Source organism: Diplodia corticola (genome assembly GCF_001883845.1).
Source record: "Diplodia corticola strain CBS 112549 chromosome Unknown scaffold8, whole genome shotgun sequence".
Taxonomy (NCBI): Eukaryota; Fungi; Ascomycota; class Dothideomycetes; order Botryosphaeriales; family Botryosphaeriaceae; genus Diplodia; species Diplodia corticola.
In genome coordinates, this window is record NW_017971487.1 from 545,043 (window position 1) to 558,873 (window position 13,831).

Here is a 13,831-nt window from a genome sequence, read left to right on the forward strand (position 1 = left end):
ACAGAAGCGTCTCCCGGCCCCGTCGCATCGCCTGCTGGCTGCTGCTCGTCGCTCGCGTGACCGCCGGCCGCTCGCTCCGACAGAGCCTCGGCTCTCCGCTGCGTGCTCGTATCGCCACGCCGCCGTCCAACACAGGTGAGGTAACTTGGGTCGCTGTGAGGGCTACCTAGGGAGAGAAGTTCGTCTGGAGAACTTGCGCATGCAGGGTGGATTCTGGGCTTGAAGTTCTGGTCTTCAGTTCTTACTCCGCATCCGGGGCTGACACGCGCCTGCGAAACGGTGCTCTTCTCACTTTGTGTACAATTCTCATTACTTCTGCCTTTTTACCAACTAGCTGCTGCTCTGAAGCTCAGCCATTCACAATTCAAAATACGGATTTGCCTCTGGGAAACCGATCAGAAGCCTTTGCACAGAGTTCACCGTCGCACTCCCTGCCTTTGACACCTCTGCGTCACCACACAGGATCCCACGCGAGCTGCAATCGCCAACCTCTCCATCACCTTTTCGATAACTCTTCTCGCCATGTCTTCGTCTGTCTTCTTCAAGTTCAAGTCGTCCAAGGAGCCGCAGCGCATCACCTTCGACGGCACCGGCATCTCCGTCTTCGAGCTGAAGCGCGAGATCATCACCGCTACCGGCTTGGGCGACGGCACCGACTTTGACCTGTCCATCTACACCGACGATAGCAATGAAGGTCAGTATGCCCGGCCCCATGCCTGAAAAGACCCCCGCTAATGGTCAAAGAATATGATGACGACACCACCATCGTGCCGCGTTCGACGACTGTGCTCGCTCGCCGCCTCCCTGCCGCAAGACCCGGCCATGGACGGGCCGCCCGCTACGTCTCTGGCAAAGCCCCCGTCACCGCCAAGAATTCCTACCGCACCGAGTCCTCGACCACGAAGCCTGCGATCCAGGCCAAGCCTGCGACCGATGGTGCCGCTGCCATGAGCAGCGCCCAGACCGAAGAGGAGAGGATTGCGGCCATGTTTGCTGCCGGCGCCGAGAATTGGGAACAGCAAAAGGCCAAGATGGCTGAGTATGTCCACTCGTTAGCATCGCGTGAGAAAAGCCTACTGACGAATGCAACAGCGCCAAGCCTGTCTACCGCCCCGGACGCAGGCCCCACAACGTCCCTGAGGGCGAACCGCCGGACACGTACATCTGCCACCGTTGCCATGTGAAGGGTAAGTCATGACATGTTCCTTGCTGATGAAGCAAATGACTGACATCCGAGAAGGCCACTGGATCCAAGCTTGTCCGACGAATGATGACCCGAACTTCGAGAATAAGCCTCGCATCAAGCGCACGACGGGTATTCCGCGTTCTATGCTGCAGACAATCGAGAAGCCTGTGGCACTCACCAACGACGGCCTCACCGATGACTCTCGTCAGCCGTCTGGAGTCATGGTCAACGCTGCGGGCGAGTATGTCATAGCTAAGCCTGATGAGGCTTCTTGGAACAAGTTCCAGGCCAAGGCCCAGGCTTCCGCCGCACAACAAGAAGTCGCCTCTGCTGGGAGCAAAGAACTTCGCGACCGTGGACTAGAGTGCTCAATTGACAAGCGCATGCTTGTGGATCCAATGAAGACGCCTTGCTGTGGAATGACATACTGCAATGACTGTATCGAGAATGCACTTATCAACAGTGATTTCGTATGTCCAAATTGCTCCAAGGAGGGTGTGCTCATCGACGACTTGGTCGCGGACGAGGACACAATCGCCAAGATTAAGGAATTCGAGGACGACAAGCGGAAGGCCAAGGAAGCTTCCAAGAGCCCCAAACCTGAGAAAGCAGAAATGGCCAACGGCACGGAAGACAAGAAGGACGACAGCACCAAGTCGCCCGAGGTCAAGGATGCCAAGCCTGCCTCCCCATCGGCGGCCAAGCCTGGATCTGATGCTCCAATCTCGGCCCCCGCAGGACCTGCTGCTGCCAATGGTGTTTCGAAGAAGCGGCCTGCTGATGAGGAGCTCAAGAGTGATCGCATCCCCACTGCTCCGGCTGCCATGCGTAAACAGCAAGAGCAGATGAAGGTGACGGCTCCAAGCAACTCGGATCAAGCGTTTGTGAACCAGATGAATGCGTTGGCTGGTGGCGGCGGTGGTGGCGCCGGCGCCGGCGGTGGCTCCATGATGAGCCAGCAGTTCGGCAACGGTAACTACATGCCTTTCAGCGCCATGGGTGGTATGGGAGGGTTCCCGAATCAAAACGGGATGATGGGCATGGGCATGAGCATGGGCCCGATGATGGGAATGCCTCAGGCCATGATGAATCCCATGATGATGCAGAGCGGTGGATGGGGAAACATGGGAGCGATGGGATACCAGCAAAATGGCATGTACGGCAACAGCTACAACGGCATGGGTGGTGGTGTTGGTCAGAACTGGCAGGGAAACCAGGGCTGGGGTATGAACGGCATGGGACAGGGCCAGATGCAGAATGGCAAGAGTGGTGTCTTCCCCAATCAGCAGAGGACGGTTTTCAGCGAGCCATTCCCAAATGAAGAGGACAACGCCTACTTCAGGAAGCCGGTGAACCCGCACCGGCACCAAAACCGCAACCGCAGGAACAGGGCTCCTGACTACACGCAGTTATGATCATGTGCGATCGACCACCTTTCCTTTCTCCAACACTTCCTTTCGCTCAGAATTTCTTTCATCACAGTCGATGGGCATGGGCTCCACGGAGTTCACCTGCACGACATCAGAGCGCGGCATTGCAGAGGCGCCGGGTTGAAGGCGGAACCAGCTCCATGAGCTTGGGTCAGACTGGGCGGCATCTTCGGTTAAGTGGCGTTTACGGCTAGGTTATGGGAAGGGGGGTTTTCTGGGTAATTGTTTGTTTGTTCATGGGCGGCATGATACCTTGAGCGCCGCGGCTATTGCAAAGAGCTTTGGACGGGACGACGTCCAGGCAAATATCGACTTGCTAGATCTTGCAGAGCATATCATTCAACCTCATTCTTTTGACAGAGAACGTGACACGATCTGACTTGGGCAGATGCTTGGCATGGCATGGTGCATTCCCAAGAAGCGGTTGAACCCACGTCATTTGACCGGGGAACGAGCCACTATCTCTCGGTCCCAAACAACCGACGCTGACCATCCTGCACAGCTATCAAAGCCGGGGGATCGACGAGGCGGGACGGCGAGGCAGGAATGGCCAGCTAGCTGCTTGGGTGGGAAACTGCGGACTGCACTCGGGCGGGCTGCTGCTGCTGCTCGAGCTTAACGCGCCGTGTCACACTGCCCTAGGTCGGCAGCACCAAGGACGCACTAGAAAAGCGAGCGCAGGCGCACGGTGGTGTCCAGAGCGCGGCCACGGTGTTGACGGAGCGGCGCTGCTTCTGCGCAACTGGTGCGGCTGCCCTGCCGGGGATGTGGGGCAGGAAGGCGGAAGGCAGAAACCCGCAGAGGCGGTCGGCGATTCGATGCGCCGCCCGCCTTGTGGACAGAAGTCCAACTCCACCCGGTCAAGAAGTGCGCGCAAGCCGTTTGGGGCCGACTCTCTCCCTTGTCCTATCGCCATCGTCAAGAACGCGACTGCAGAAGCTCCAGGCCCATCGCGTGGCACGCATTCCAAGAGCCGCCTGTCCCTGGCCAAATCCCAGCTCCGTCCAGGATTACGTCGCATCAAGAGCCTCCGGCCACTTAGCCTCCTCCTCACCACCGTCCACCCTACCACACAACCCTCACCATGGACTACCAGGGCGCCCCGGCCGCCCATAAGAAGAAGCGTGCCTATGCCGCCCAGGCATACGACTTTGGTGCAAATGCCGCCGGTCAAGGCCCTGCGCCGCCCGTGGGCGCACCGCAGCTTGACCCGCTGGCAGGTCAATTCGGTCAGATGAATCTGGGCGGCCAGCCTCAGCAACCCATGATGCAGCAGCCCATGCAGCCCATGCAGCCCATGCAGCAGATGCCGCCGCAGATGCCGCCCCAGCAGACCACGCTGAACCAGCTTGTCACCACCGACCTCATGAGCGCTCCGTTCAACGTCTACGAGCTCGACCAGCCCCCGCCACCGATCAACCTCCCGCCTAACGTAAGTTGCCTCCGCCACCTCCATCTGGTGCGCGCGCCACTGACTCTTCCTAGACCAGCGTTACGCCCTCCGAGTTCGCCAATTGCCCCCCGAAGTACGTTCGGTCGACCTTGAACACGATCCCCACCACGCACTCGCTACTGAAGAAGTCTCGCCTACCGCTGGCCCTTGTCATCCAGCCCTACGCCGCCCTACATGATGCCGAGGACCCGGTTCCCGTGGTTCCCGATCAGGTCATTTCGAGATGTCGGAGGTGCCGTTCGTACATCAACCCGTTTGCGACCTTCCTCGACCACGGCCACCGCTGGCGTTGCAACATGTGCAACCTCACCAACGATGTTCCTCAGGCTTTCGATTGGGATGCGGCGACCCAGCAGAGTGTGGACAGGTGGTTAAGACCCGAGCTGAACTATTCGGTTGTCGAGTTCGTGGCCCCCCAGGAATACATGGTCCGGCCCCCGCAGCCGCTGGTCTACTTGTTCCTCTTTGATGTCAGCTACGCGGCCGTCACCAACGGCCTGCTGGCGACGGCTGCCAGGTGCATTCTCGAGAGCCTGGACAGAATCCCGAATGCAGACAGGAGGACGAGGCTTGGCTTCATGGCTGTGGATTCTGGCCTTCACTACTTCTCCATTCCCCGTGATGGAGGCGAAAGCAGCGACCCTAGGATGCTTGTCGTCAGTGACCTCGACGAGCCTTTCCTTCCCACTCCTGAAGACCTACTGGTGAACCTTGCCGAGTGTCGCGCCAACATCGAGACCTTCCTTGGTAAGCTCCAGTCCATGTTCCAAGATACCCAGAATGGGGCTTCTGCCATGGGATCGGCTTTGCGCGCCGGTCACAAGCTCATCTCGCCTGTTGGTGGAAAAATCTGCGTCCTCACCGCATCCCTACCAAACATCGGGTACGGTAAACTGGACATGCGTGAGGACAAAAAGGTCCTCGGTACCAGCGGCGAGGGCAAGCTTTTGCAGACTGCCAATAGCTTCTACAAGTCCTTTGCCGTGGAGTGCTCCAAGAATCAGGTTTCGATCGACATGGTAAGTGAAGTGATGTTTTGCGTAGGGTGCTTTAGATGCTAACGTCAACGTTTCCCAGTTCCTTTTCTCGTCTCAGTACCAAGATGTAGCCACACTATCGAATTTGCCGAGATACACCGGAGGCCAGACCTGGTTCTACCCCGGGTGGAATGCGGCAAGGAGCGAGGACGCGATCAAGTTCGCCCGTGAGTTCAGCGACTATCTCTCGTCCGAGATTGGCCTGGAGGCTGTTCTGCGCGTGCGTGCTACTACCGGTCTGCGTATGAGCACATTCTACGGCAACTTTTTCAACCGCAGCTCCGATCTTTGCGCGTTCCCTGCGTTTCCTCGTGACCAAGCCTACGTGGTGGAGGTCGCTATCGACGAGACTTTGACGAAGCCCTTTGTTTGCATGCAGACTGCTGTACTCCACACCACCTGCAACGGTGAGCGGAGGATAAGAGTCTTGACTCTCGCAATCCCAACCACGGACAACCTTGCCAGCGTCTATTCCTCGGCTGATGCGCAGGCGATCACTGCCTACTTCAGCCACAAGGCTGTGGAAAGGGCCCTGGGTAGTGGGCTGGATGCTGCTAGGGATGCGCTTCAGAGCAAGGTTATTGAGATTCTCCAAACGTACAAGAAAGAGCTGGCAGGAGGCAGCATCGGCGGCGGTCTCCAATTGCCCGCCAACCTTCGGGCGCTGCCCGTTCTCTTCCTTGGGCTCATCAAGAATGTCGGTTACCATTATCATCTTACTATCATCTCGGACAATATGCTAACATGCACCAGGTCGGCCTGCGGAGATCGGCGCAAATACCCTCGGATCTTCGTGCCGCAGCTCTCTGCCTGCTCTCGACCCTGCCACTTCCACTGATGATCCAGTACATCTACCCGCGCTTCTACTCTCTGCACGACATGCCCGACGATGCTGGCGTTCCGCACCCGGAGACGGGCGAAATTCTGCTGCCGCCCCCGTTGAACCTGTCTTCGGAGAGGATAGTGTCGTATGGGCTGTACCTGATTGATGACGGGGTCAACCAGTTCATCTGGATTGGCCGTGATTCGGTGCCTCAATTGCTTATCGACGTGTTCGGGGTTGAAGACAAGAACGGCATCAAGCAGGGCAAGTCCAGCATGCCCATTCTGGACAATGAAATGAACGAGCGGGTTCGGGCGGTCGTGGACAAGAGCAAGGATCACAGGATGAAGGGGGTGGGCAGCATCACAGTGCCGACGTTGTACATCATCAGGGAGGACGGCGACCCGAGCCTGAAGCTGTGGGCGCAGACGCTGCTAGTGGAGGACCGGGCAGACCAGGGTGTCAGCTTGCAACAATGGCTGGGCATGCTCAGGGAGAAGGTGAGTCCTCCAGCGCCCCCCTTGATCCTCTCGACGTGGCCGGACTAACGCTTTGGCAGGTGGTGCAGTAGAGCGGGTAATGCAGGATGGGAAAAAGGGAGTGTTTTCACGCGAGAAGAGGGCGCATTGCGCGGGGCGGTGAGCGACGGCCCTGTTCCTTTTCACGTAGCACAGCGTTGTTCGAAACTTGAAATAAATGCCCTTGACGAGTCTCCTTGCGACGCATCTGGCAGCAGGTGTCTTTTCTCGAAACATGCAGCGAGCCGTGCGGGCGCGGGCGCAGGCGCGGGCGGGGCGGGGGGCGGGCGGGCAGGCGGGCAGGCGGGCAGACGGGCAGGCGGGCAGGCGGGCAGGCAGGCAGGCGGGCGGGCAGGCAGGCAGGCAGCTGCGGGGTGATGTTATTAGAAGGGGCAGCAGATCGCCGTGGTGTTGGATGGGCGCAGACGCAGGTGCGGTGCAGGTGCGGTGCAGGCCAGAGGTCAGCAGCGGCCAGCGGCCAGCGAGCAGCGGCCAGCGGGCAGAGCTACCGGGGCGGCGAGTCAGCGCGGGCAGGCGTTGGGTAATCTTTATGAGGTCGCGTATCGCAGCCGGTGGTTGCTAGGCGAGGCACAGAGGCGCCCTTGCATATTGGTTCCTGGGCCAATGGCGCCGGGTAGAGGGATTCGTCGATGCTGCCGACTCACCGTGTTTCGCAGCCGGGCCCCACCGGTCTGCCACGCCGTGGGCACCCGCGGCGCAGCGCACCAGCCAGTTCCCAGCCAGTGGCTGCAGGGCGCTGGCCGGGTTTCACATGCCAGGCGGAGTCGCAGCGCGGCGAGTGGAGGCGCGCGGCAGGCCTCGTCGCGGCGCTCGCATCAGCTGGCAGCGTGCGGCCGGCTGCCCTGGGGCCAGGCCGGGGGCTGGCCATTGAGGCTCGTGGGCGCGCGGCCGGGCGGCTGGCGTCACGGCGTGGTGGAGAGGGCGGCAGGGTTGATGCTAACGCCACGGCTGCATTTCTCAGCGTGGAGCAGGCCGCTCCCAGCATCTCCCAGCAGCGGTGCCTGCTCGCCACGCCGGGCGCTCTGCTGCGTAGCCGCTAGTAGATCTGCTAAAACGGCTCGTGCTAGGAGCGCCCCAACCAGCCCCTCTCCGTCTGGCGGCGGACGTAACCCCTCGCTGCATGCATGGCCGAATCGCTGACTAGCCCGACGCGCAGCCTGTGCCGTACTCCAGCCCTCGCCCTGGCCTGACAGCTGCTGCTTTGCCGCCTCTGCCTGCCTTCTGATCTCATCACCACCTCCGCCCACGGCCACCGCGCGCACCCTCCGCGCCCGCCAGCACGCCTCAGAGCCGCACCGCAGCCGCCCTGCCCGTGCGCATCACGCCTCCCGATCCTCGCTGGTGGCGGGGATCTTTTCAACCGCCGCCGCGATAAGGCGTCACAACCCCCGCCCACGCCTGCACATGCCATGATACACGCCTGAGAGCGACACCAGCCTCGACACTCCTCTGCCAACGCGCTCCGCTGCGCGTGCGACCCTGGGCCGGATGCCGATGCGACCAGCGCCTGTACAGACTCGCTACCGCATCCGCACGCCCTCGATCCTGCCCACGCCGCGAACCGCCGTCTCGTGGCCCGCCGACGACGACCTGCAAGCGCTTCCGAACACACCAGACATTTCCGGCCGCCTGGCCTCCGGGCGGTGATCCTCAGTCTTCTCGTGTCACCGAAGGAAGCAAGTAAGACTTGGCGTTTCACCGTCAGCTCCCAGCTTCCGGCCGCAGCGCGGTAATAATAGCCTCGCACCCCGCAGCCAGCATCCACTTGGACGATGTCTGGCTTTCGCGCCGTCAACACCACCCTGTCCGTCCCGGAGCCGCCGCCTGGCCACTCGGGCGAGGAGACGACCCCGACCACGCCGCGCCCCAACAAGCTCTTCGGCGCCGACCAGCACCTCCACCACCCCCACGACCAGCGTCACATCGACGAGCAGTCGGCCAAGACACCCACTCGAGACAGTTTTGGAGGATTGGCCGGCCAGCGCCCGCTGCCCGCAGACCTGTCGCCCGCCGCTCCCGAGTCGAAGAAGCAGGCCCGCAACAGCACCCTGCGCCGCGGCAACTCTGAAAACTCCACCCGCTCCGGCGACAACCAGGATGTGGTGATGGACGACGAGGACGGCCACGCCGCCTCCGAGAACGAGAGCGTCAACAGCGACAACCGGCCGACCAAGAAGAAGAAGGGCCAGCGCTTCTTCTGCACCGACTTTCCTCCCTGTCAGCTGAGTTTTACCAGAAGCGAACATCTTGCAAGGCACATCAGGTTCGTCGCACACGCCACACACCCTCAGCCGCGCGTCACTGACCAGACTACAGAAAGCACACGGGCGAGCGGCCGTTCCAGTGCCACTGCAACCGCCGCTTTTCGCGCTTGGACAATCTCCGTCAGCATGCCCAGACTGTCCATGTAAACGAGGACATTCCCGGCGATTCTCTGGCGGCAACCGGCACGAGATTCCAGCGTCAGATCCGAACGGACCGTGTTCGCCCTCCCAACGGCCGCTCTCGCGCCTCAACCATCAGTAGTGGTGGAGGTGCGCACAGCAGAGGTCATAGCCGGAACCTGTCGGCTTCTAGTATTGCTTCGACGAGTTCAAATACGAGCGATCGTGATGACGCCCGCCGGCGGCCCGCTCCACTTGCCATGGCTGGTGATGGAGCTGCGCGAGCACGGTTGACGCTGGACACATATAACCCTGGTGGTCAGTATTCCACCCTCGGCAGCCAGTCACCAAGTGGATTCAGTACGCCAACATCAACAACGTTTTCACCCGCAACAGGTAGCCCAGGTCCTCGATATCCATCCGGCATGGACTCGCCCGTATCGACCGCGCAGAGGCCCGTCACGTGGGCCGGCCACGTCCCCGGACGCCGCCTTTCCGTCCCTTCGAACAGCGGAAACCCGTTCCAAGGGCCTCCCGGCACGAACTACCCGCCTCCCTACATCAGCCCGTTGACATCGTCCACGCCCTCCAACTACTCCAATGCCGGGAGCTTCCTCAACAGTCCTACTGGGTCAACTTTCTCCAGCGATTCCCGGCGCGAGTCTGTCAGCTCTGATGCTGATTGGCGCAGGAGAACATGGCACCCTGGGACATACTCGGCCCTGACTCCCAGACCGGCCACGAGTGGTTTGAGTTACTACCAGACTCCCGATGCCCCGCAGCCGTCGTTCTCGTCTCAGCCAGCCGCCAACCAGCCCGCCTCAAGCCAAGTCACTCGTCTCCCGGGAATAGAGTCGTTCGACCATGCACCGCCGCCGCCGTCTCTGGCTACCCAACATCCATCGAGTCCGATGCAGGTCGACCATCCGAATCGGCCGGCGGCAATGGAGCCGTCGACGCCGAACGTTCGCGAGCACAGGGGTCATCACCACCACCACAACTCGCTTGACCTTTCGTTGCAAAGAGGAATTCACAAGCTGGACATTACAAACTCAACACCTCCGCGGGAGCCGGCGTCGTGGTTTAGTTTTGGAAGCAGTAGAGACCAAGGGCAATCCCAAAGACCGACAACCGCTCCGCATCCAAGCTTCTCGGTGAACCGCGCTGCTCCTCCACCTCCCCTCACTCACCTGAGTCGGCCTTCTACGGGGGGCGAGTCAAGTCAGAGCTCGCAGGATCCCGCGCAACCGACAACACCGCGCAAGAACAAACGACAGGGATGGTACATGGGACCACTTCAGCATGCCCCCCAACATCAGCAGCAAATGCAGCAACACGCGTACAGGAACCAAAGGACTTCTCCGGAGGATTCCAGCAGCAGCGAGGGTGTGCCCACACCGTCGACGTCATCACTCGGGGAGTATTACCCGGTGATTGTGCAGAACAATGGAGGAAATGTGGAGGAGCGACCATCCAGCATGCATATGGAGGACCCGGCGAAGTTCACCTTTCCCCAGCCTCCCCAAGCGGCGAATGAGCGTCCGCCGACGCACCCCGGATATCACTTTGGAACCCAGCCACCGTATGCGCACGGACAGACTGCCACGGCGTTTGGTGGACACCAGCAAAGCCAAAACGGCGCCAGCGACATGAGAAGATTAGAGGCTCTTGTGGCGGTTGCTACGGGCGAACGGCCTACAAACCGAGCCTCGTAACTCTCGTCAAAGGCTACACCATCTAGGCTCCGGACATGACGACTTCTCACAGACCGCTCTCACCCCTCGCTCCTCTCCCAAGAACGCTCGCCGAAACTCACGATCCGACATGACGTAACGAACCGTACCTTTTCACGATTTTTGTCCTGTTATGAGACGACGAAGAAATCCATCATTGGTGCGCAATGTGATACCCATGAGAGAGGATGGCTTTGTCGAATTTCTTTCCTGTTTTTTTCTTTCTGTTTTGTTCATGTCTCTATCGCTCCGTCAACTACCAGCATGCGTGTCCGAGGTTGCATTTCTTTTTGGTGGATTTCCGATTGAAGGGCTGCATCGAGGCGGCAAGTCTGCTTCAGCAAGACTTTTACACTGGGCGGATGACTGTGTCCCGATGGGCTTTGACTATTTGGGCTGTTTTGCTGCGTTCCATTATTCCATGATTTCCTCTTTCCGATTGCGATCAGTTCCCTCGTTCGTCCGCGTTCCGCAGTATCTCTTTCGTCGGGTTGGCGCAGTCGTTTTCTTTGCCACGTCCAGATCGCTTGTCTCTCCACTTCGCCTTGTCCTGGCGCTGGGACTCGTTTTTTGTTTTTTTTTTGTTTTCTCGAGACGGAAGGGTTTAATGACGGCGACTTGGCGGTCAGTCTTTTTCGCCTCTCTGCCCCGTCGGTTGACGGCGAGTTGCGATGACAGTTATTCTTCGTATACAAATGTTGACACCCCCTTTCCTCTTCTCTTTGAATATTCTCGATATAGCTTGTCGACCAGCGTGGGTGCGCGCAATGAAGGCGAAATGCATCACGTGTCAGGTACAGGGGCTCGTACGACGGGCATGACGATGCAAGTCTGTCGGTGTGTCTGTGTGTTTGATCGACGTATGACGCGCCGGCCCCGTCGTCCTAACGAGTCGACAACAACGAACCCTCCACCACAGGGCCGGGTTCTTGCGGTGAAGATCCTTCGACTGCGGCCGCCCGGCTTTTGGCGTGTTGAGGGTGGAGACGCGTGTGTCGTGTAAGATGGGCCGCCTCTCGTCGCCTCACCCTTTCTCCCCTCGTCCCCTCGCCGTCTCCCCCTCCACCCGGCCTTCGGGATCTTCGGCTGTTTGCGGCATTGAGTGTTTGCGGCGCGGGTGCCTGGCCCTGTCTCACCTCAGACGCATAATGCCTGCCCCCGCCGGAATTATGCAATGCTTACACACTCGCTGCTGCTTTCTCCGGGGACGCGCTTCTGGACTCTGGACTCACAGGGCGGACGCTCCTGTGGCTCTGAGATGAGTCTGGCTGGGCCGACTACGGCGGTTGCAGCCAGACCGTGACAGTGAGACGACCAAGCCAACGAAAACAAACAAAACAGACAGGGGCTCGCGCTCCACCTGATCGAAGATCATGATCGGCCGTTGCCTTTGCTTTCATCACATAGTCGGTGAGAGGGAGAAAGAGAAACGCGAGGCAGGAAGGAAGAGTGGTGGGCGTTTTTTTTTTTTTTTTTTTGGCACCATCAACCTGGCGGTTCCTTTCTCAAGTGGGTACCTGGTTTGCCGGGAACCCCACCGTTTTGGCGCCCATCACAGCGCATCGACAACGAACAGATGCTGTTGTTGTCCTCGTGATGCGTTTGCCCATGCTCCGCCCTCGCCTAAACCGCGAGAAGGAACGAGAAAGACCGCGACGCTTGCGAAAAACAATGGCTACCGGCCGTCTTGGCAGGTCCGCTGCCTGGCTCCGGCTCCGGCTCCGGCTCTCGGCCTCACCGACTCGTTTTCGTCGTCTGTGACGGTCGCCGTCGTTCTGCTTGCCCGGTCCCCGTGTTGCCCGTCACCTCGCGGCCGGCAGTCGCTTTTTGCAAGTCATGCATGGCGCTTGCCGGCGCAGGGTGGGGCTCCCTTTCTCCCTCCCTCCCTCTTCCCTGACGCAGATCCGGCGCACGACTCGTGTCCCTCGCTGTTTACGTGCAGGCTTGCATCATGATTCCGAGCAGGTGCCAGAAAGGAAAGAAAGGAAAGGGCAGGGGGCAGCAAGCAGGTTCGTTGGTGTTTGGACAACGCATCTGCCTACCGCCCGCGCATCATCTGCTTGGGACTGGTTCCTGTTCTAACCGCTTACGGCACCTCCCGCATTGCAAAAAACCCCCTCCCCACCCCACTCCGAAATCACGGCCATCGTCCAAGGGCAGGACCGGGAGGGTCAGACGACCAGGCCAGCGCATACACACATACACGAATCCGCTACCGTCCCCCCGGTACGGCTTGTCCACAGCCGCGGAATGCGCACCCTTTTTTCCGGGGGAGGGAAACGACGACGACGACGATGATGATGATGATGATGATGATGACGATGAGAGGAACCGTGCCGCCATAATCGTCGTCGCGGAAGAGGAGAAATAAGTGGCTCCGGGAATACCCGCGCTCCCCTCCCTCGCCAGCACGAGAGACGGAGACAACAGAGTGGTGGCAACATGTACACTTCATCCATGCAACCGACGTCGGTACGTGGTAGTGACGATGGCCGAAGAGAAGCGGTCCGGCCAGCCGACCAACCAGCCCGATGGCTCGCGATTGTGATCGCCATTCTTACTGGTAGTGAACGGTTTACGGACCGTAGAGTTACTGATATACGGCGACGCCTTGCCTATCTGGTCGAGTTTCACTTCTGGTGCCTTTCTTTTTCTATTTGCCTTTCCTCCTCCCTTTTACTTTTCAACACGGTACGTCGCGACACTTCACTTGGGGCCAACCAATCATGCTCAGCTGGTACGTATAGCCTCAAGGCCAAACACGTTGTAGTGGCAGATGGGCGCCTGTGGAAACAGCGGGTCACTCTCGAATTACATCAGTGTGGGGTCGAGATTGTGTGTGTGTGTGTCCGAAGATGCTCGTGTGTAGTGAACGACTCGTCGAGACCGACCGGACCCCTCGTTCTCCAAATTTCCCTACGCCGTGACGATCCTGATGCTCCCGAGAGTTGATCCAACGGGGCGGCGCTCGGCGGCCTGTGTGTGTGTGGCCCTCACGTCGGACCTGACACATGCTTCGCGCTAAATGAGAACTCTATCTAAACGCAAATGCGAAATGTGTGAGCAATTCAGGGGATACTGACTGGTAGAGGGAAGCCGGAGAAGAAAGACAATGCAAAAAGTAGGAGAGCGAGAGCATCTAGTGCCTCCCATCCTGGCTTAGGTTGAAGTAGACCCTGACTTATGTAATTTCTGGAGACGTGCGTGGTCACCTAATACAGCGCCATGCTCACGTTTGAGGGAACC

General features: G+C 59.6%; 3 protein-coding genes across 3 annotated transcripts; all 3 read left to right on the forward strand.

Annotated features, from left to right (window-relative positions):
- Nucleotides 1–522: 522 nt before the first annotated feature.
- Nucleotides 523–2,601, forward strand: BKCO1_8000179 (retinoblastoma-binding protein; the record flags this gene model as incomplete). The annotated part of the gene is made up of 4 exons (XM_020279279.1): nt 523–694; nt 745–1,039; nt 1,093–1,187; nt 1,241–2,601. 4 exons carry the CDS (start codon nt 523–525, stop codon nt 2,599–2,601), a joined length of 1,923 nt encoding a protein of 640 aa, XP_020133452.1.
- A 1,099-nt stretch (nt 2,602–3,700) lies between these two features.
- Nucleotides 3,701–6,500, forward strand: BKCO1_8000180 (protein transporter sec24; the record flags this gene model as incomplete). The annotated part of the gene is made up of 5 exons (XM_020279281.1): nt 3,701–4,048; nt 4,102–5,088; nt 5,147–5,803; nt 5,860–6,429; nt 6,489–6,500. The coding sequence occupies 5 exons, from the start codon at nt 3,701–3,703 to the stop codon at nt 6,498–6,500; spliced, it is 2,574 nt and encodes an 857-aa protein (XP_020133362.1).
- Nucleotides 6,501–8,240: 1,740 nt separating this feature from the next.
- BKCO1_8000181 (c2h2 transcription factor) lies at nt 8,241–10,567 on the forward strand (the record flags this gene model as incomplete). The annotated part of the gene is made up of 2 exons (XM_020279282.1): nt 8,241–8,731; nt 8,785–10,567. 2 exons carry the CDS (start codon nt 8,241–8,243, stop codon nt 10,565–10,567), a joined length of 2,274 nt encoding a protein of 757 aa, XP_020133363.1.
- Between the last annotated feature and the right edge of the window lie 3,264 nt (nt 10,568–13,831).